Raw genomic sequence first — 23,039 nt, forward strand, 5'->3', positions numbered from 1 at the left:
CTAAATAATGGTTTAATTATTATAGCTGTAATAGATCTGTCATGGTTACTATTCAAAATTCTAATTTAATTCTGCAGAATAGCTACAGACAATAGCTACAGTATTTGAAATAGTGAGAAACATTTTCTTTTCAGTAAAAACCTGGAATACAGCACTACTCACTAATAGTCACTATGTAAGAGCAATTATGAACCTTTGCATGTTAAAACAGGAAATATTGTATAACATATATATTGTGTTTTTTCCACTTAATTCTACAAAAATCAAGAAGTTTTTATTTCTTGTATGTGCATTAGTATTTGGACTGAAATCACAATGATGGAAATCACCTGAAATACATTCTCTAAATGCTGTAAATGCAAGCAAAATAAAATAAAAATGAAAAAACAATCACCATCTACTTTAAATGCACATTCAGTTTTAAAAGGAATAATGAAAATGTATCTTTAAATAATGCTTAAAGTTAAAAATGGCATTTTAATGGGCAAGTTTTATATCCCAAACTTAAAACATTACACCGAAAAGTTTTATTTAAGTTATCATTTTAAATCATCTACAAGTGACTATTTAATTGGAAATGCATTTTGAAGTAACTTTTTTGCAAACACAATACATACACACTTCATCCAAAAATGTGATCATATTACATGTAGTGTTTAATTTCAAAAACAAAGATAATGAATTATTATGTCATTAAACTAAGATCACAGATGACATATACCCAGTAGAAAAAAAAACTTAAAATCTACATTTATTTTAGCTTTTGAAAACTGATTTGATAATTTTCTTCTTTCAAAAATTCAAATTAAATTGTGATGTTTTTACCAAAGTTGCAAAGGACACACCATGGGGGAAAATTCCTGAATTTATCTTTTAGCCATCCATCACAATGTTTTGTAAAATGACAGTCAATAATTGTAAATGTAATATCATTATTTTTGGCACAACATACATCACATTCAAGAAAGGAGATGTTATGTTATATTATCCAAATTAATAGAAAAAAGAAATATCACATCCACAGTACATTTACATAATAAATATATTTTGCTAGAAAAATAGTAAAGGTAAATTTTTAAAATATTTTACATAGTATGCTAATTTTATATTCTCAGAAAAAAAAAACAAGGATACATTAAAAGTTTGTGAGTTCCATCACACTATTATTATTTTGGTAGATATACAATCAATTCACAGCAAAATTAGCTACTACTGATTAAAATATGCATTTCCTATTCTATTATTTTGTTCAAATAAGTTAATACCATTCTTGGCAACTCTGAATATTATCGTGTTAATACAAATCAATTATAAAGAATCAAATTTGCCAAGTTAACTTTTACCTCGAAGAGATTTGGGTTTTTTGCTTCTTTTTGCTGTTTATTATTGAGCTGGCCTTTAGTACACTTTTTAAGAAGGAAGAATACAAACTAGGATCTAAAAATCATTCTCTATACAAATTAACATAAATTCCATGTTGCTGCTGGAGCTTCTCCTAAGATAACAGGAGCATGTAATAGAGAAACTGTGCAGCTAACTAACCTAAGCAGTTTACTGTTTCATCTTTGAGAGAGTCCAGAACATTCTGCATAGGTAACCTTGACACTTAGGCATGTGTTTCTAGCATAACGTTAACATTTTAGTATAAAAATATCCTGATTTTTCTTTTGTTTAATTTAGATATTTTCATGTTGTAAATCAAATAAATCTTGCACTTCATATATTTAGTCAATTCAGTCTGGGCAAGGCATAACACAAGACCTCAAAATCGTGACTTGGCCACACACATTTTTATATCACAGGGACTGTGGTGATATTTTGTTTGTGATCTAACAAATAAAGCTTACCTGTAGATGAGAGTGCAGAACCAAGACACTAATTAACCCTATAGGCTAGGCAGTTGTGGCACACACCTTTTCTTTGAGTTCAAACCAACCTAGGCTACACTAGATTTATCAGGTCTGAAAGATAGACAGAACCAGGCAGTGGTGGCTCACACCTTTAATCCTAGTACTTAGAGTCACACAACTTTAATCCCAACACTAGGGAGGTGGAGACAGAAAGTGATATGGTTGGGTGGAAAGAAGAATATAAGATGAGAGGAGATAGGAGTCAAGGCATTCAGTTCGAGATCTTGTAGAGACAGAATACTCCATTCAGTCTGGGGATTTCCTAAAGGCAAGAACTAGTCACTGACTTCTTTGCTTCTCTGATCTTTCAGTTTTAACCATCTAAGATCTGACTCTGGGTTCTTTATTATTAAGACCAATTAGACTTGTGCTATGGGGACAGATTTTATTTAAACATGTTTAAAATGGAAACACCTTTACAGCCTAACAGATAATATAATATTATACTAACTTGATAGGTTAAAACCAAATGGAAGCTACTCCACTAGTCCAAAAGATGACCAATTCCAATTCCAATTTGTCTAGAAAGATAAATAAATTTGTTCTGACAAAATAAATCCCATATTTTTCTTGACTTAACTTGTAGGTCTCCCACTGCATTAATTGAGACTTATTAAAAGTATAAAGAATATTTGTTAAGTTACAGTGAAGGCTATACATTTACTCTAGTGTGTCAAATCATTTAAATGTACTAAAAAATTTTCACTTGTTAAATATTCTGTGCATACAGGGTGATCATTAGTTAATGACAATTTAAAATCCACATCTCTTCTCTCACATTGTCTTGCTTACTTAGTGTTTTGCCAGCATGATGAAGTATCCTTTATTTTATTATTTAGGATGAGGAGGTTGTATTAGTATGATTGAAATTAATTAGTCAGTCAGAGAACTACATTAACTTCAAAAATGGGGGGGGACAGCAGAAGATGAATCTCTTTGCAAGAATTAAAAACAATTATGAGATGGTCTTAGTAAGACTATCTTACAGAACAGACACTGTCTCAGTAAGACTGTCCTCCAGAGTTACACTGTCTCAGTATGACTGTCCTACAGAGCTGATACTATCTCAGTAAGATTGCCCTCTGGAGCTTAACTGCCTCAGTATGACTGTCCTACAGAGCTATACTGTCTCAGTAAGACTGTCCTCCTGAGATTAACCTGTCTCAGTATGACTTTGTTCCAGAGTTGATCCTGTCTCAATAAGACCGTCCTCCAGACCTACACTATCTCAGTATGACTGTCCTTCAAAGCTGACCCTGTCTCAGTAAGACTGTCTCCAGAGCTGACCCTGTCTCAGTAAGATTGTCCTCCAGAGCTACCCTGTCTCAGTAAGACTGTCCTTCAGAGCTACACTGTCTCAGTAAGACTGTCTTCCAAAACTGACTCTGTCTCAGTAAGACTGTGCTCCAGAGCTACAGTGTCTAAGTATGATGGTCCACCAGAGATGACATGGTCTCAGTAAAACTGTCTTCCAGAGCTGACACTGTCTCAGTATGACTGTCTTCCAGAGATGACATATCTTAGTATGAATGTCTTCCAGAACTGATACTGTCTCAACATGACAGTCTTACAGAGTTTACACTGTCTCAGTATGACTATCTAATCTTGGTTGCAGAGGATGAAGAAGACAAACAGGTCAAGGGTACATGAAACAGGATGACTGCTCATATCTAGGAAGTTTGCTGATCAAAGCAAAATGGTATTTGACAAACAACCTTGATAAACAATTACGTTAAGATTAATATTATCTATTACATTTATTTAAATATACAGGTACCACACTGCAAAAATACAGCAAGTGTGGTGTCAATTTCCAATATTAAGCTTTCAATGAACTATACAAAATAGTCTTTAAAAGTATATAAGATGGGAAATTTAGAAATTGCCATTAATAGTGAAAATGATTTATAAGCAAAAGTTAAAAATATTCATTTTCTAAACCCCTAATATTTATAAAGCAATGTATGGTCATAAAAGTGATATTTAATATTGAATTATTACAGTAAGATCTAAGTTGAACTGAAAGAAGTTGATATGTTAAAATTATTTCTTACAATGAAAAAAATGCAAACACCTTTTTTTCAAAGCATACTAAGTTTAGTGAGCTCTCAGCAGGCCATAGTTTCATCTAAGAACATTTTAAATTAAAAATATCCATCATATACTGGCTCCAAACTTTCATATTTATAAACACACCTAAATTTTAAATAGGTACATTTATACTTTACACTAGAAATATACTATATTTCTTTATGTTTACTAACTATTACCCACCTAAAATCATTACATGATTTTTGATTTAACATATATTTCCATGATAATGTTTCATCTAGTAATTGGCATTCTGATATTTAATAAAACTATACCTGACATACTTTGCAATATGCAAATTATGGTTATGTTTTAATGTTACCAGCTGCAAAATTGGAGAAAGTCAATTTGCTTAACATTTGTACCATATCAATTCTCTGTTAAATATCTCTATTTTGATCTTCAACAGCTTTTCACAAAAAATAACTTATATCACTCCAGATTCATAAGTTAAATGTTGCTCTTCATAGGAATGTGTATAAAAGTACTCATATAATAATTTTAATATAGTTACCATTAGATATATTTGATCTGTGACTTTTGAGCCAAATGGTCTGATAAAAACAAGAGAAGAAAAAAATAGTTAGTTGTTTCACACATACATACTACATCAAATTCATTTCTTTCCAATCTAACATTTTAAAAACACAAAACATCAAAGTTTAATTTAAAATTCCAAAGAAACAGCTTATGAAAATTGAATTGACCCATATCCCACATGCTGTTTCATGATATACCTGATGACATACACTCATGGACATACATATGGATAATGCTATCAGGAAAGTCTTAGAAATGATTTAAAGTAATGGTAAAATGAATGTATTAAAATTCAACATATTAGATATGCATATTACATTATTTTAGGCACATAACTATCTACCCAGCCACTTTAGTGTTACTGTCACGTATTTGCACTTGCAGAATGCTGGAGACCTTTTAGCCTTTCTCTAACTAAAGTTAAACAGTTAATAGGACTAACAATTTAGTTAACACATTAATAGTACTTTTCACTTTCAAAGTCAAGTCATTAAATATGCCAGTATTTAAAGGCATTCTTTCACTATTCTCACCTGATTTCACTATTTAGAATTCATTTTTTAAAAAAAATAGTTTCATCAAACAATTTCTTTTTCTCATCAGCCTTAACTTGAACTTAACTTGGACTTTCCTAAAAAGTACAAGAATGTGCTTAAAGCTGAATTCAAAGCCTACTTCTGTTCCATTTTATTTTCAGTAATTTGCAGTCTTGTGATTTGGGGGAAAAGACACTGATTTCTGGAGACTGAATGGCTTGCTTTTCACTCTTGAAACCAAACTATTTTCATGCATTCCTGTTCTCTACTGAAAAATAAAACAAAAAGAGGAGAATGAAGAAGAAGGAAACGTAAGGAGAATTAAATCGTAACAGATTGAGGAAAAATAATATTAATAATTTCAGTTACTTAGCAAATATACAATCATTAGTGCATTTTTAGTGAAGATAATGGAAGTGTTTCCACATATGTCTATATTCCTGCTACATCCTCATTTGTCTTTTTCTGTGTGAGATCAAGGAAAAGTAGAGGGGGACAGGAGTGACAACCTATGTAGGAGAGCCAAAATGGTCCACTGTTCATGTGTGAAATTTTGTTTCGTCTATGAGATTGATGCTAATATTTAAGTGAAAATATTTATAAATAATGCAATGTGTGACTTTTCTATCAGTATGTAAATTGTGGAGTAGACTTATCTGAAATTATAGTTTTTACATCATAAACAGAGAGAAATAAAAATAACATTTATATCTACCAGCAAGTATATTTACATTAGATTATGTAGCATATTTAAAAAAATAATCACAAAGAGTAACCCTAGCTTGCATCCAAACTTTCCTCAGTGACAGAAACATAACACACTGGTCTCCAAAAATTCCATGGGTAGAATCTGCTGAGCTCCACAACAAATCACATCCCACTGCATACCTGGTCTGATAGCTAACTAAGATGAAGATAATACATCAAAAACAAAATAAGAAAATGTACATCTAATCTTGTATTGTGCATAAAAATGCACTCTTAGGAAACATGTATAAAGAGAAAGATAATTTATTAGGTATTCTATGCAAAATGATTTTGAAACAATATGTTTTCAAACTTATCTAAATCAAGATTAATTTACTTTAATGTCTTTATTAGAAGATTGTAAAATATTTTAAAGTAGCTTTGCTAATAATACATATAATTGTCAATTTTCCTGATTAAAAAATTGTATTCTTAAAAACCTCAGGTTGTATTATAGAAAGAGTACAACAAAGGGGATTTTCAGATGAGATCACACGAATTAGTGTAGATTTGGAAAAATATTAATTAAAATAAGCCATGAATTTTCTTTGGAAATTGCTAATATTGTTCAGCAATGTGCCTTGAAGTTGAGTAATTATTACTTTAAGGTATAAAGCTTCATTGTACTGAAGTATTTTTATGTCATCAGTGTCTTATAGTTTATAAAACACTATCATATTTGAATGCAAAACTACTGTGAAAAAGGAGTACTCTCAAACAAACAACAAACAAAAAACACAGTCTGTAAAGAAACATTAGCAACAACACCAATGTGAAATAATGCTGCTTTTTACTGATTTCCAATCCTTGGATCTTAGAAAGAGGAGGTAGACAATAATCTGAGATAGGTTTTATTTTGGTGTTAAGATGTGGCACTACTAAGCTTATTCTTTTTCTTCTTTGGGGAAAAACATACTTGGCAGAGCAAACATGAAGAGTGGATGGCTTTCTGCTCTTGGCCAAAGCGGCATTCTGACTATCTCACTTCCTAACTCCTTTAGGAAGGCTGGGTCTACCATTTCAATCTGAGTTCACGTAGTCTCTGTCAGTTTACTCACGGGTGACTGCTGCCTCTTTGTGGCAGAATGCCATGGCAATTGTTCCTTAAACAGGAAGTTTTCAAACAGTCCTTGATATTGCCCACATTCTAGATGAGACAGAACAGAGGAACAGTAATAGCAATGAAGTGCTTGGTTTTTAAGTTTCAAATAGAGTCAAATATTTTCTCCCATTAAATGCTCTTCTAAATTCATTGGCAAGCCTTAATCGGAGGTGAACAGCAAATATCCGCAAACATCAACATCTCAAACATTTATGACATCTGCCAACTTTAGATAAGGTTTATGTCAGAATTTATGAACAATTTCATACAAATTAAAATATGGAAGGACTCAGACTGTATAAAATAACATGAATATGACAAAATATAAAACTGTACAAGAGAAATGAAAATATAGCTTATTACTTACCATGATCTGTGTACTAGAATTACACGCCAATGAGGAAATATACAATTAAAATACCATTAATAAACATAACTGACACATTCAGAAAAAACATACTTCTCTGAATCAATGAAGGAAAAAATTTATGTAAGCGTACGCATTAATGGACATACATTGAAATTTTTATAGTCAGGGAAACTTAGTGTTCCTAGGAAGAAAAGAGCTACTTGTTCCTAAATTCTTAATAAGAAGGTCCCACCATCTCCCGGAATCATTACTTTAATCCCTCAAAGTTGACATAGTTATCAAGTGTTTATTCAGAAACTATTTAAAAAATTACATGTGCTGGGATACATATGAGACTGTAACAATAGCAGTTCCATCTTACAGAGATCCTGTTTGTCCTCAGCATCTGCCCAGAGGGATAAAGACATTGGATAGACTTGTACAGCCCATCATTTGGTCTTCTGAGGTGCAAGGGCACGCGGAACTGTACAAATGCAATTGGGTTTGGTTACACAATCAAAAATCGGCTACAATAGTAGTCAAATCAATACATCATTTTGGTTCACTAATAAACATAATTTTCAACCTTCTCTGATACATCCAAAAACTTCCACACCTTTCTCAATGGAACTACCCAAATAATTGCTCCATCTTCTCCCTTTTCTACAGCAGGTTACAAACAGCTTCATTCTTTAGTTTACTATTTTTTGAATGGCGAGTCCCATTGGGTGGGTTTCATAGATTTTTAAAGACTTTTGTCATTTAGTGCTCCATGTCTTTAAATATTTAATAGGCCTTTCTGATATTACTCTGGTTTTGGAAATGCAGCTCGTAGTACAGTGCAACAACACCTCTGAGAAAATCATAGGCTAAATAGTGAAGGAAAGAGGAATGCTAAATGTGCATATAAAAATAGGTGCTACAATAAAATATTTGTATATTTCATCAATAAGTTATTTTGACTAATCAATTATGGATCATATAGCTCTGTAATTTTAATGATTTGTCCACATCTATAGTGAGCCTTTCTGAATCACAAGACTTTTTTTTTTTAATTCAAATGTCCAGAATGCATACAAACACATTCTTTAAAAACAAAGGAAAAGATTAGGAAGGAAGGTGGAAGGGGGAAGGAAGGGAGAGAAGTGAGAGAGAAGAAACTTCCTATTAAAGTTGGGATGTGCTAATCTCTCAACCAATGCCAAGGCTCTAAGGACAAGAAGGACATGAGAAGAGGAGCAAAAAGGATGAGAAGAATCTAAGCTGCTTCCACCCCCAACCCTTCTTAGCACTTCAGAGCACTGCAAAAAGGGACCGCAACCTGTTGAAGGTCACCCTGGATGCAAATCGCCCTCCCCAAAGCCCTTCTCTCTTCCCCCACAGACAAGAAGAGAAAGTGATGTGCCTAGTTTACATAAATGTTTCCCGTGTGTAAAATTAAAAGTAAATTGCACACCCTTTCAGTTAGCTTCCACCGAAGCTGAGAATCCCGTGCCAAGGCACTTCACCCTAAATGTTGAAACGACACAATTAATCAAATGTGTTCACCAAGTGTGTCTGCTTGCTTGTTTGTTTCAAACGCAAAAGCTCCAACGGAGTTTCTTTGTTTTTAGAACTGACTGAATGTGGTCTGTTTTTCCAGCACTTCGAGGTAGTCCGGCTCAACATTTAGTTTTGCTTTTAACTCCAGATACTCATTCCGGTTCGGTTCTACAAAGACAGCACCGGGAGGGCTGTAGAGCACCGGTTCCCGCAGCCTGCTGTCCCCTGCCCCCGGGTGCAAATACTGATGGGGGCGTCGCAGGTCATAGTTTGGGGAGAAAGTGTAAGCAGCCGAGCTGCATGGGAATTTGGGGTATTCCGGGAGGCTGCTGCCGGCAGGGCTAGTGGAGCAGTGTTTGTCTGGCTCTAAAATGCCCCTGTAAAAGCGATCAGCGTCCTGCACCGGCGACAGTAGGTCCTCTCGGGGCTCGATGGTGCTGACGCTGTAGGCGGGGCTCCGCAAGTGGTGGCTTTCCCGCCTCTCCTCCTCCCCAGGCTGCAGCTGCAGCTGCGGAGGGGGCTGCTGCTGGGGCTGCTGCGGCGGCGGTGGCTGCTGCTGCTGCAGGTGGTGGTTGCTGCTGTAGGTGACCTTGAGCTCGTGCAGGTCTTTGTAATCCTCCACGGAGTTGCCTTCTCGAGACCTGTAGATGGGATTTTTGCACATGTGGCCCAGTGGGTGAGGGATGTATTCATACACGTGGCCCGCGGGAGTCTTCACCTTGGGCAAAGCCGATCCGCGGTGGTGCACGTGCGCATGAGGGTGGCTACCCCCGCTGCCGCCTCCACCCCCATACACGCTGTACTGCATGTTAAAGGAGCTCACGTCGGAGTTGTTGGTGCTGGTGTGATCGTTCTGGTTCTTCTTCCTGCGTTTCATGACCAGCACGAAGAGGCCTGCTGCCACGAAGACTGACATGATGAAAACAAGCAGCAGGCTGAGGATCAGCACCGACAAGGGCACTGATGAAGCCCCGGCTCCAGCGCCTAAGCCCGCAGGGGCCCCAGTGCTGTTCAGCCTCACAGCTGGTGTTGCTGCATTGGTCCGGGATGGTACCTGGATAGAAGAGGGCGTGGGCGTGGAAACCACCACATCAGAATAGTCTGGACACAGCAGTTCCGACTTGATGGAGCGCATGTAGGTCTCTGCAAATTTCTTGGGCGCCTTACAGATCACTTCGTCCACTAGCACTCCCACTTTGAGTTGCTCAATCCACAGCTTCATGCCCACCACATCGCAGGTACAATCCCAAGGGTTGTCATGTAGATCAATTTGGATGAGGGATGTCAGCTGATCCAAAACTCCACTAACTGGCAAGGAGGTGAAGCTGTTGCTCCTCAGGTTAAGCCTGAGAAGAGTCAGGCCAGAGAAGACACCTGAAGGCATGGTCTGCAGTTGGTTGTTATTCAAGAATAGTAACTGGAGGTTTGGGACTGGATCAAAAGTCCCGGACTGGATTTCGCGAATGAGATTGTACTGGAGGAAGAGATACTGCAAACTCTGCAGGCCATAGAATAACTCTGGGCTCAGCCTCTCGATCCTGTTGCCATTCAGATACAGACGTCTCAGGTTGCTGAGATCCCCAAAGGCCCGGTCCTGGATCATGGAGATGCGGTTGTTACCCAGGTGCAGGAGGTCCAGTCCTGTGGCTTCCAGGAAGTCTGTCCTGCGCACAACAGTGATGTAGTTCTCTGTTAGGTACATTTTCTTGGGATTGTAGGGCTTGGGCTGTAGCTCCGCGATGCTCTCGATCTTGCGCTCTTGGCAGTTGACATTGAGGCCCAGATCAGAGATCTGAAGGTTGCAAGTGCAGGCGGTGGGACACTCCAAAGGCACCGGGGATTTGGTCTGGTAGGCTATGCTGGGGCCATAGTTACTGTAACCCAAGTCTTTAGAGGGCTGCCTAGAAGTGGGGCGCACTCTGGGCTTGTTGGGCTGGCGGGTCCCCTTAGGAGGCTTCAAGGGGGGCTTGTAAACAGCAGAGGAAGAAGTGGCCACAGAATTTACAGAGGCTGGGGTAGTATGCAAATACCCCGTGGTGCTTAAAGGAGTCTGTGGCCTCATCTCATAGTCAGAAATAAGTTTCCTTGGACAAAGTTCCTGCTTGGATACCTCATCCAAGTCCCTGCCGTGTAAACGGAAGGGGGTCTCACAGACCACATCACCCACAAGGGCTGAGTAGGAGATGCTGTCCAACCAATCCTTGAGAGAAATTAGCTCACAGGAGCAATTCCAGGGGTTTTCCTCCAGCTGCAATTCCACAACTTTATCCATGTGTTGCAACAGCCCTGCATAGGGCAGAAGTTTCAGCCTGTTCCCACGCAGGTCCAAGTGCGTTAATGGCACAAAGCGGAAGAGATTGTTAGGTAAACCTGACAAGAGATTGTCATTGAGGATAAGCACCTGCAACATATGCAGTTTTCCAAAAGCATTGGGTTCAATGACACTGATGTAATTGTAATCGACCTGCAGGTATTCTAAGTTCTCCAAGCCAAGGAAGGTGTCATCTCGAAGAAGTTCCAGTTTATTATTGTTTAGGTGTAGTCGCCTCAAACCCCGCAGCCCATGGAAAGCCCCTGTCTCGATGTCTTGGATAACATTACTTCCCAGATGTAAAATTGAAGCCCCAGTGTAATTGACAAACTCATTGGGATAGAGACGGTTCAGAAGGTTCCCAGACAACAGGAGGTGATAAATTGGGAAACGGGGAGGGCTAATTTCAGAGAGACTGATGATCCCCCGGTTTTCACAGCTCACAGTTAAAATGCCGTCCTTTTCCTCACAAGGACATGCATTGTCACAGATTTCCCCATAATAATCGATGGTTTCTGCACAGGAAAGGACGAGAGATGTTACAGCAAACGCTAGAGTCTGCAGCATCCAGCTATGCATTTTTCTGTGAAGGTCCTGTTCCAAAGTTACTGGGGGGCAGCAAACGTGCATTTTACCTCCTGCAAGGGAGAGAGGAAACAAGGAAATAACACTATCACACACACAAAAGTTAAGGGGGTTAATTAGAAAGTCCCCCTTTCTTGATAGCTTTTCTCTGAAATCCAGGGGGGGTGATATACACACCTCCTCCCTTGCCCAGGGGGGGATCATTGATATCTTTCAGACTTTACCAAAATTGGCTGTTCATTTTGATTTGAAGTCTCCTGGTATTTCCCAATGAGCATGTCACCAATTTTCTGCTCTTTAGAGGATGAAGGCAGATAAATTCCTATGTTAGTGTTCTCTGCCCTCCTTCATCAAACTAATCCATAAATAAACATAAAATGGCTGTCAGTACAGTTTCATCACTCTAATTTAAGAGAAAGAAGTATAAGTTTTTCAACGGTGTTCTCCACTTCACCTATACCAGCCCCCTCCTTGCTTTCTTGCAGAATCTTCTCTGATAACACTTTACTGTTACGGTCTTGGATTTTTACAGATAGGCATGGGGTCACAGTACTTTGAGCTATTTTAAATCACCACAAGAAACGTCAGGGTGGAAACGTAAAGAATACAGAGGCAGGAAGGATGCAAGATCATGCGTCAAGAGCAGCCAACAGAAGCTTTGAAGTCACCAATTGTCCTCCTGAGCACTGAGAATGTAGAGGTGTGTGTGTGTGTGTGTGTGTGTGTGTGTGTGTGTGTTGAGGGGGGAGGGAGTGAGTTCGCTTTCATGTTGGACTTCATCACAGCTATTAAGCATATCTCAGAACCCTGATTGTATGCACCAGGCCACTTAGCAGCGCTTCCTCTGGAGCACCCTGAGACCACTTCTCCTCATTGATCATGCCAGCGAGGCTACAAAACCGCATCTTTAACCACTGTAATAGTTCCGCACGATGGCTTATAGAGAACTCAGCAAAGGCATCCGCAATCTCGGAGCACTTCTGAATGCTGTGAGTCTAAAGAGGGCATTTCTACAGCTTACCCCGAAGCGGCTGAAAGTATACCACCGATCACAGGCAAATGTTCTATTACACTGGGCTCCAAGTCAGTTTGCCACGGTATGCAAAAGTAGCCTTTCTGAATTCATAAGATTTGGACCGAACTACAGCCTTGCCACCATCTCCATCTTTGAAGTTGCTTTTACGTTTAAATGTCAATGATCCTCTCCCCTATTTCCCTTCCTGGTATAAAGGGACACTGTGATGGTTAAAAGACAAAAAAGAGGCAAATGTCACAGGCCAGTGTCTTAACATCTGAATTTAATCTCCCTGTGAAACTACTTTGATCCCCCTCCCCCTTCTGTTCTTCCTTTTTTGTCACTGGAAATTTTTTGACTTACTACTTTGGGTTGGCAGCAACACTCAGAGAATGGACACAAGTGGTCCTAATGTAGAGTGTGGGGTTGTTTAGGGGGCGAGTTGATAAAACTGTGGGGTTCTGGGAACCTATGCCTTTTCTTTGATCAACCTTGTTTCTGCTTCCACCAAAAAATAAAACCTGATGAAAATCTCAAACCAGAACTAAAGTCAGGACGTTTCTAAAGCACAGATTCACAGCTTGCACATGATCACCAAGTCGCACCAACCCTCCTCGTTCAGAGTGTCTGCATTCGCATGCACATGTGCAAGTGTGTCTACAAATCATTGACATTTGGCCACCCAGACATATCGAGAAAGATCGGAACAACAGTATAGAAGCCTCAATAGTGTATCAGACCTCCCCTCAGTACAGTAGACGGCTTGGGTTTTAAACATCCTGAGACGAAATCAAAACGTTTACCTTGAAATTTGGGTTCTCCGTTGGATCAAATGTGCACATCCATTCAGCTGGGTTGGATCCCCTCCCCCTCCCTCGCGGTGCTTCCCCGCCCCCATTCACCTCCTTCCCCATCTCAGAGTCCATTGCAAATTGTGTCCAAGCAGTATTAAATTCGAACGTTTACAACTTTAATTCAGTTCTGGGTAGTCGGGGTCGAACAGCCTTTTCCAAGGCTCTTCTCCATTCACCCCCTCCCCCGCCGTCCCCAGCCATCAAAGGAGACTGAAGATTTGAGAAAATAAAGTTGAATGAGCTGGAAATGCTAACATTCAGACAGGGAAAAGCACCACCGATGTAAACTCGCGGGTGCACCACACGTTTGTGGTTTATTAAAGCAAAAAGAAGAAAAGGATAGAGGGCGGGGACGGGGGACTGTATTTGTTCACTCGCAAAGAATTTAGAGCCTGGATCACCGCCTGCCACATCCCTGCATTAAGCAGCATGGAGCCGCTCCGGTTGAAGCCCAAACCCAGGCCGGACCCGTGGCTCCCTGCACAGCTGCTGGAACCGCCGCTCAGGCAGAGGCAACCAGAGTTCCAGGACCCGAGACTCCCCCTCCCCCACCCCGCCCCAAAGCAAAGGAAGGGTAAAGGGAGGAAGAAGGGGTGGGGGAGAAGCAAAGAAAGCCACTTCGCCATACCACACAGACACACACAGGAACCTCTTTTGCAAAGTAAACCACAGACTTACCCCGTCTCCCATCTCAGGGGCCCACTCATCATAGCTACCATTTAGAAAAACACCTCTTCGGGGTGTGCACTGATTTTTGAAGCCTTGGCAGACACAGAAGCTGCTAGCAGTGCAGGCTGAGCTTCTGGAGGAAAGCGGCACCAGGACGCTGTTAGCATCGGGCCGCCACCGCGGTGGCGACCGCGGGTTCCCGGGCTCCCCAAAGGGCTCTCCCTGGCGCTCACCGCGGTAGCCGGAGCGGGCACTGGGGTGGGGGAGTGGGGGAGGGGACGGCCAGGGACTCGCTGGAAAGGCAGCTCGCGGCAGGGGCTGGGAGCCTGAGCAGGCTGGGCGGGGAGGGCTCAGTGGGGAGGGGAAGTGGGGAGACCAAGGCGGGGGACCCGGAGCAGGACGCCTGGCTCGGCCGCCTAGCTAACGTGCTGGTCAGCCTGGGCGAGCGCTCGCACCCGATCGCACTCACGCTCCCTCGCACCATCGCTCCCACGCGTGAAACCCAGGTCTCAGGGCCCCTTCTCCTTACCCCAGGAACCGGCGGGTACTTACTGTTCCCATCTGCACAGGGGGCAACTTTCTCCGACCCAGTGAGGGCAGCCGCCCCCTCCAGCCGCCTCGGGCTCCTGGCACCCTCCGGCCTGGGATCGCGCGGGCTCGCCCTCCCCTCCCCCCTAGTCTCTCCGGGTCGGCGTCTTCACCACATTACCCCCCTGGTCAGTGGCGCACGCCCCGGGACGAGCCGGAGGGAGAGGGGCTCGAGGGTGTGCGTGCATCGTCCGCCTTCTTCTTGCAGCGCACACTGTACATGGTAGTGAGGGGGCGAGAGAAGGTGGTACTGGCCCCTCGGCTGCTCCGTCGGCGGTTCCTTCGCTGTGCTCCTCTCCCCCAAGCGGCACGACCACTGCAGCCGGGATGCCGTTGTCCCCAAGGCTAACCTGCAGTCGCGGCCCCTAATTAGTATTTGAAAGGCTCCCACATCCTCTTGGCCGCTGCACTGTTCCTAGTGTTTGCAGCGGATTTTCGCTATCCCTCCCCAGATGCGGCGCACGATCCTCATTATTCGCAACTCTTTATCTCCGACATCCTTTGAGGGGTCCGAGGAGGCAGGAGCAGCGTTTTTCTACGCCTGTGGCATGTCCTGGCAGCCTGGCAGTTCTTTAAAAAAAAGAAAGAAAGAAAAACTCAGAAAAAGTCGTGTCTTCTCTCCTGGGAGCGGAGGAGGCGGCTACATCTGTTGGGTAGCGGGGTGCAGGGCCCCGTCCGCCGCACTTGTTTATTGTCGCGCCGCTGGTGCGAGCCAAGCTGCAGCAGACATGATGGGCCCGGGGCGAAGCGGGCACCAGGTGGCCGGTAGATGGCAGCCGAGGGCGAAGACGGCCCTGGGCTCTGGAGGCGCAGTCAGAGCCCTCTTCGATGTCACATTCGTGGAGACAGAGGAGTCTTGGACCATGTGCGCAATTCGAGCGTAGGAGTGTGCAATCGTCTTCTTGGAAAGGGAGAACTGGAAAGAACCCTGACAGTGCTAGACTTGGTGGCGACTAGAGATCAGATGATTGCTACCGGTTGCCGTTTGCCCAGATGCCTCTGCCCTTTAGAGGAGTGTCCATACTGCTGCTCCCAGTGGCTCCAGTAAAGAACCCTGGAGGGAGTGGCTCGTCCTAGCTATAGAAAGTGCGTTATTTTTATCTTTATCTTTTTAAAGACTCACTTTTTATAAGTATGTCGGAGTGGTTCTCCAGGGAGAAAGCGAATGCACTAAGCCAACTAGAGAGCTGGAAACAACTGAAATAGAGGCAGTGTCTGTTGAAAGCGAGTTTCTGGAAGCGTCACCTGCTGAACTCCTCCTGATCACCTCTATGTAAGTATGAGCCGCTTCTTCCAGGAAACCAGACAACTTCCTCCCCTGAAAGGGGTCTGGGTGTTCATAAGATGTGTTTTACGTTTTGGAAATGTTAGGCCCTCAGTCTTCACAAGAAGCATAGGGAAGTTGTTTAGAGTTAGTGACCCAGGGCAGGCTGCTTGCAAGCTTCACGCTGTCATAGATTGGTAGGTACTTTTGCCATGCAAATATATTTTCCTCTCCCTATTCTGAAATTATGCTTTAAACATAAATAGATTTCTCTAAGTTTAACTTAGGGGATAGTATGTGCGGTCATCCTCTGATTAGACATGTGATTGATAGTAATAGGTTCCAGAGGCGGGTTTTATGTGGATGTGTCTCAACAACTCTTCACAGCCTCCATATGTGTGGAATTTCAGTGGTTTATAGAGAAGCAGTGAATTATTTAAACCTCTTGAAATGTGCAATGCTTTCAAGTTTTCATCTAAATAAACATGCTGAGTATATATTTTTAACTAAGCCATAAACACTTTGAAATAGTTTTGTGTATTTCATGTAGGTTGGAAACTCTACAAGGGAGAAAGAACTGACATGGTCTGTGATGTCAGACAATGAAAATCTGAGAACTGTAAAATTTGCATACTTTTCATAGCTACTGGTCACAGGTACACGCAAAATTTACTTGAAAAACAATAGTTGGTATATTATTATTAAGTTATTTATCCTACAATCTGAGGTAGCAATGTATGAAACTTCTTTTAAGGTGAAAAAAATCACCTTTATATTTTTAAATTTTGAATATTTAAGTTTACAAGTGTATTCACCTACAGAATGAAAATACTGAGCCCTCTCAGCAACCTAATATTTAATGATTACTAACTCAGCAGAAGTTCTGATAAGTTGCAGAATGCCTTAATTATTAGACTTCTCAGGATATTGGTTTTATAGTATTAGTGTGTGACACCTCCATATTTTCACTCAGTATAAACAAGGGTTTATATGCTCTATATTGTACTATTTTATTTTTAATAGTGCCCCATTTAAAACACATTTTGTTAAACATAGAAGTATCAAATACATTTTGAACCTGCTCAACGAACAGTGTCATATGAAACATTTGTACCCACATTACAGATTTCCTTGTAGGGTTCAAATAAAAAAAAAAAGCTGTCTAGCAGTAATTCATGTCACAGCATTGCCATGGGAGCCCCTGTCACTTTCACCACTAGGTGTCCCTGTAAACTGCTCTACTGGGAAGTGAATTTTGAGAAATTCTGGGACACAGAAACTAGAATACACTGCAGTAGAACACCACCACCGAAATATAGCGGTATTTCATCTTTAATGCATAGACATCCTTTGCTTTGCCTCTTCTCTATTCCCTAGGAAATAGAGAAACAGACCATATACAGAAGAAATTAGAACCAAGACTTCTATATACATGATCATATTTGTTTGATCTCTGCTAATCAACAGACAGTCACATGATATTTCTGCATGCTTTCACACAAAGGACCATTTAGAAACATCTGGATACTGAAAACTTACACTAGTGATCATAAAGCTATTCCCAGAATTAAGGATTAAAATTCTAAGTTCAACATTATTTATCTCAGTTGGGTGTGAAAAAGTAAGGACACTTGATCAAATGTTTGTGAACATAAGAATACCATGATAGGCCATGAAATAGCACCTGTCAGAAGGACATGCTACGTTCAAATATATGAATTGGTAACAGCACATTAAAATTTAAATTCACATTAAAATACCAACTTGTGCTTTGAAGTGGAACACATACTTTCCCAGACTTTAAATTTATTATTCTATATTATTACATTAACTTTTTAGTGATCTATGAATGCTCTGCAATAATTTTACAGTAAATTAACTTATTTAAACATTTTATTTGTGTTACCACTGGATTGTTTCTTCAGCATGTCAAAAGATTTAGCTAAGAATTATAGATCGTTTTGAAGCAACCTAACAGGAATTATAAATGAGGAAATTCCTCAGTAATAACAGTGACATGTTATGACCATTGATCAACATCACTGAACTCTAAATCTATTAGGACTTCCCTTTATTTTGGTTAGATTAGATGGTGCATTGTGAGTAGGCAGGCTAATGCTACATTTCAGACATCCCCAAAACTAGATTTACTGTTACATTTGTGACAGTAATGAATAAGAATTCTCTACCATTCCTTCATTTAATTATTCTAAATTAAAATATATCTTTCCTAAGGCTTTGATGTCAAAGCTAAGTAAATTAAAGACTTCTAAAAAGAGTTTAAAAATAAACACTTCCTTTTATTGAGAAAACTGAGTCATCATTTTCGGTCGTTTTTTGGCTACTATTGGTGGAATAACAACAAAGTAATTTTTTTCTAGTCTGCTACAGTTGAAATTGCAACAAAGAGAGTATCCCACATATTTGTAAAACCACAATGGAAAGACAGTGGATTAATAGCAATGAGATTATGTATTCACCTCTGGACAGTAATTATCAATCTAATAAAATACCAAAGAATAGAAGAGATATATATCTGAAATATCAGATTTTCATTTCTTCACATATATCATTGTAAGTATACTAGGCAATTTTATTTGTTTTGAGTAATTTTTTGCATGTTTATCATATGCATCTTCTTTGAACGAACCATTCATTGTCTATCAAACTTTAAGATGCATTTAATGTTTAATCAATTACCTGTCAAAAAGTATTCTCTAAAAGTAGAAATGTACAAATGTGGTAGCAATGCAAAAATGTAAAATTTTGATAGCAAAGGGTAAACTGTGTAGCAGGTGGTTTCATAAGAACATTGCTAAGAACAAGCTAAATACAAAGTTGCTTTAAAATACTGTGCAACCTTAAATACTGGTGTGTACAGGAATGCAGCTCTGTCATTATTTGTGTTGGATGCCAATATAGCATCACACATTTTTCCATAAAGAAAAGAAGGGAGTAGGGAAAGGCAGAAGGAGATTGGGAGGGAGGCAGGGAAATAGGAGAAAGATATTTTTCTTTTCTTGAAAGATAAACATGTACAAATATAGCAATTATTATTACCCCTCAGAAGAAGACTGGAATTCTTGAAAATAAGAAACATTGCTGGTTTTGTATTTAACCTATACTCTAAGTAATAAAATACTAAGTTTTATTACAGAAAATTTCAACCTATATCCACTCTTATAAAATGAAATTTAGAACATTAATATGGACTTGAAAAATAGCAATATTTAGAATAAGTCTGAGACTTCTGATGAAGAGTTATGAATCAATTCTCAAAATTAGTCGTTAGCCACAAGTTCTGAAATGAATTTTATGTTGCTCATAAATTATAATATTAACACACTCTGGATAGTTTTCAAAATGAGTGATGATTAATTGGTTAAAACATTTCTCCTAGCAACTCTTATTTGTGGGTTTCATTTTTGGCTACCGATATCAACTAACAGAATGTCACATAACAGAACCTGGTTTTCCTCACAGTGAGTGTTCAGAACCATACTGTTCAGCAGAGCATTGGTTTCATTTTATTGTCTTGGGTATGAAGGAAAAGATCAAAATGAGTCTGGAGAGCAGATAGGTGAACAGACTTTTCAGTGTGAGCATTCACTCTTCCCTGTTATCTTCATGAAGATGAGAACTATGCATTGGTGACATATATAACTATACAAACTCTCAACAGACACAGTTAACACAAAGGTCATTGCCATCTGGCTTCTTCTGGCTTGGAAACCTGTGCATAGCATTGGAGAGGGCTGCTTTAGATCATAGTTATCTTGGGTCTTTAGGTCTATCTCTGCTAGAACAGTGACTATTCCTGTGGTCAATACTGCTCAGTTCTCTCTTACTCAAGTTGTGTTTAGAAAACAAATCCAATCAGACAGGTTTTGTCTGATTTTTTTCATGTTTTTCAATGAAACACAACAATTTTTCTAAAACCCACCTGTATCATGAAAATTTCAAATTTACTTCCTTTATGAGAATATATATTTGATATACTATAATCAAATGTTAATTAGGACACTTCATTCACTAAGGATTTTTTTTTTGCCTCAAAGTAAGCAGGTATTGCCAAGCAATGATACATTGACTTGTACTTCTTCTTCATCTAACAACCTATCCACTAGTCCTTTACATATAATTACAGAAAACTACTTGATTCATTTAATGAAATTCCAATGATCATAGAGATAATTCCCCTTCTGTTGAACTATATTTTATCATAAAAACACAGTATATGATATATATGGTAACATTGTATGAGATTATATTTTAATAAAAGTTGACAAGATCACCATGGACACATTATAGCTTTGGAGCAATTAAATTGTGGGAGCACATTGTTACTTGGATTTAGCCCATTAAAGTTTAAACAGCCATGTGCAGCTAATAGCTCCATATTAGACACTGCAATGTTAGAATATAAATTCCTAAAACACCTAAACTCTGTTTCTCGTGCAATTTCTGTGATACCTTGAAAATTCAATCAAATTTGAACAGCTGTACTCATAAGTAATGTTGATGATTACGATTCCTAAAATAAGTAAGGACAATTACAACCCATATTTGGCAAGGGACCTGGTCTGTATCCTATTGAGGGTCTTCTCAATTCATCCAAATCACCATTGCTCAAGGCTCTTACTGTTCATTAAAGAGCTCAGGGAATTTTTCTGGAATCTCAAAATTCCTCATTTTAACCCCCATTTTGCTCCTGTAAGCAAGAAAAGGAAGATTGGTTTGAATCAATAAATTATCATTAGACAATAGCTTTCTTTTCATGCATTATAAAGTTCTTTAAAAAGTTCTTATGTTCTTGCTGTAGGCTGGGGTATTAGCAGGTTTAAAGAAATGAAAGATTCTCAGGGGTATTATGGTTTAGTCAATATCTAGAATTATTTCTGTGTACAAAATATAATTATATTAGTCAGTAAGAACAGTTCTTGAACATTTCCATTTCATCTAATTTATTTCATTCCCTTTTTAAAGGACTTCATTTTCCAACTTTAGTCGTGTGTGTGTGTGTATGTGGTTGTGTGTTTAAATGCAATGGCTGTGGAGGATGAAGAGGATTAATAGATCCCTTGGAACTGAAGTTACAGATGACAATAAGGCCTCTTCTAATTGTTGGATACCTTGTAACTACTGTGTCACCTTTGCAGTTCCTTGTTTTAATTTTGTGTGTACGTCTCTAGGTATATGTTTATGTTTCTGAGCCTGTATGTATGAACTGGCACAGCTCTCACACCTGTGTCTGTTTTAGATGCAGTCTCCAACTGCTATATGATAGTTCTTTTGACCTGGAAGTCATCAACTTGTATGAGGCTCCTCCCTGCTGCTGCAGAACTGCATTGCCACCTGCAGCATGGCTTTGACACAACTGGACTAATGTCCTCATGCTTGCACTGCACTCTCTTTACCAATGGAGCCATTTCTTCCTGTCAACTCCTAATACCTAGAAACAAGTTCTATTTTGGATTACAATGAGCACAGCTGCAGAGACTCAGGAGCACCCACTGCCAAGGAATCCAGTACATGTGCGTGCACATGCATGTGTGCACACACATACAAGCACACACATGTAAAATATTATAACAATATCTATATTAAGGTATTTTTCCTGTGTTTGAGCTGAACAATTATTAATATATTTTGAATTCATTAAGAATCATAGCATTATATATATTACATATATACCCCTCAAATAATAATATCAGAAAAATCAAATCTACTCTTTTATATATAACATGAAAATCTAAAGTATAATAAAACTATTACATGGATAGTTTAGAACACGAAGGCATGAACCCAAATATTTTTGTATAGGCCTAAAAGAATCACAACTTATTTCTCTGCATTTATGTCAATATTCCTCTCTGTAAATATTTTTGAATTGTGAAAATGAACATATTTTTAATCATTGAGAGCTTATAAAATATCATTACCTTATAACATTAATTTTCCTGAAGTGGTTTTGTAGCAAATTTCCATGGCCAAAGAAAGTACTTTTTCTTGCAATAAACTGACAATAACTTCTCTGGACAAATACCTGCTGATACCTGGTAGTGCTTGGATAAACTTTAGGTTTAAACTTTTGTGGCATAAACCAGAATCTGAAAAGAAATGAGAGGTCTGAGCATGCCTATGATACAGTCAAAACCTGAGGACTGCACCAATATCACATATTTTGTATCTCTATAAAGGGGAGAATAAACTATATTTTGAAAGGTACAATACAGCTTAGGAGAGTCATATAAAATGAAGTTACATTGATAAGAAAGATTTTGAGTTTTTAATAATGTGCCACAATTTATTTTCAAATTTTTCAGGTGAAATGATTAATTTCCTGACTATGTTTACTCGTATACTCTATGTTCCCACAGAGATCAAAAGATTAAAGTCATATTAGACTTTTAATTAGGTTTGTGAAATAGCTTTGCATGCTGTTTTAATATTTGAATATTTTAAATGAGATTTTTAAAAATCTTCTTTCTGTAAGAGTTTATCCTGTTTATTCCAAAATAGGGTAATTACATTATCCCATGATTAAGTATCTATTAATTTTTTTTGTTGTAAGTAGAGTAATGCATTAGAAATGTATGGATTGTTAATTGTTAATTCACTGAGTAGATCAATATGCTCTAAATGTCGTTATCTGATTTATAATATTTGGTGAATTACTCAGATTTATTTTACAGAGATTTTATTTTTGTGACAGCCTAATATAAAATATTTAGAGCATCTATATGTTAATTTTAGTTTAAGAAAAGATAACAAAATATAGTCACTTTAAATGACTTTCTAAAGAAGAAGATAGAATGCTATATATTTATTTTAAAGAGATACTCATTTGATGGTTTGTGTTTGCATGTTTTTGCCTGCATGTAGATCTGTACATCATGTGTGTACACTGCCCAAGAAGGCTATAGAAATCATTTT

General features: G+C 38.9%; 1 protein-coding gene and 1 long non-coding RNA gene across 4 annotated transcripts in view; one reads left to right on the plus strand and one right to left on the minus strand.

Moving 5' to 3' along the window:
• Nucleotides 1-800: 800 nt before the first annotated feature.
• Slitrk5 (SLIT and NTRK like family member 5) lies at nucleotides 801-15,061 on the minus strand. 3 transcript variants are annotated; one of them, XM_057785962.1, is made up of 2 exons: nucleotides 14,995-15,061; nucleotides 801-11,766 (listed from the first exon to the last, which is right to left on the minus strand). In XM_057785962.1, the coding sequence occupies exons 1-2, from the start codon at nucleotides 15,059-15,061 to the stop codon at nucleotides 8,885-8,887; spliced, it is 2,949 nt and encodes a 982-aa protein (XP_057641945.1). In that variant the 3' UTR covers nucleotides 801-8,884. The 3 variants fall into 3 exon arrangements, with proteins under 3 accessions (XP_057641945.1, XP_057641944.1, XP_057641943.1); XM_057785961.1 differs by lacking the exon at nucleotides 14,995-15,061 and adding an exon at nucleotides 14,261-14,458; XM_057785960.1 differs by lacking the exon at nucleotides 14,995-15,061 and adding an exon at nucleotides 14,804-14,933 and having other exon boundaries at nucleotides 802-11,766.
• Nucleotides 15,062-15,975: 914 nt separating this feature from the next.
• LOC130884786 (uncharacterized) overlaps nucleotides 15,976-23,039 on the plus strand; it is a 226,933-nt gene continuing 219,869 nt past the window's right edge. The window contains exon 1 of the long non-coding RNA XR_009058111.1: nucleotides 15,976-16,112. This is a non-coding gene — a long non-coding RNA (uncharacterized LOC130884786). The remainder of the gene's footprint in view (nucleotides 16,113-23,039) is intronic.

This window comes from Chionomys nivalis, chromosome 12, assembly GCF_950005125.1.
Source record: "Chionomys nivalis chromosome 12, mChiNiv1.1, whole genome shotgun sequence".
Classification (NCBI taxonomy): Eukaryota; Metazoa; Chordata; class Mammalia; order Rodentia; family Cricetidae; genus Chionomys; species Chionomys nivalis.

Coding starts and splice junctions, on each gene's coding strand:
- Slitrk5 (XM_057785962.1), bottom strand. CDS start 15,061: ATGTACAGTGTGCGCTGCAAGAAGAAGGCGGACGATGCACGCACACCC. Junction 11,767..14,994: donor CTCGAGCCCCTCTCCCTCCG/GCTCGTCCCGGG, acceptor TCTCCCTTGCAG/GAGGTAAAATGCACGTTTGC.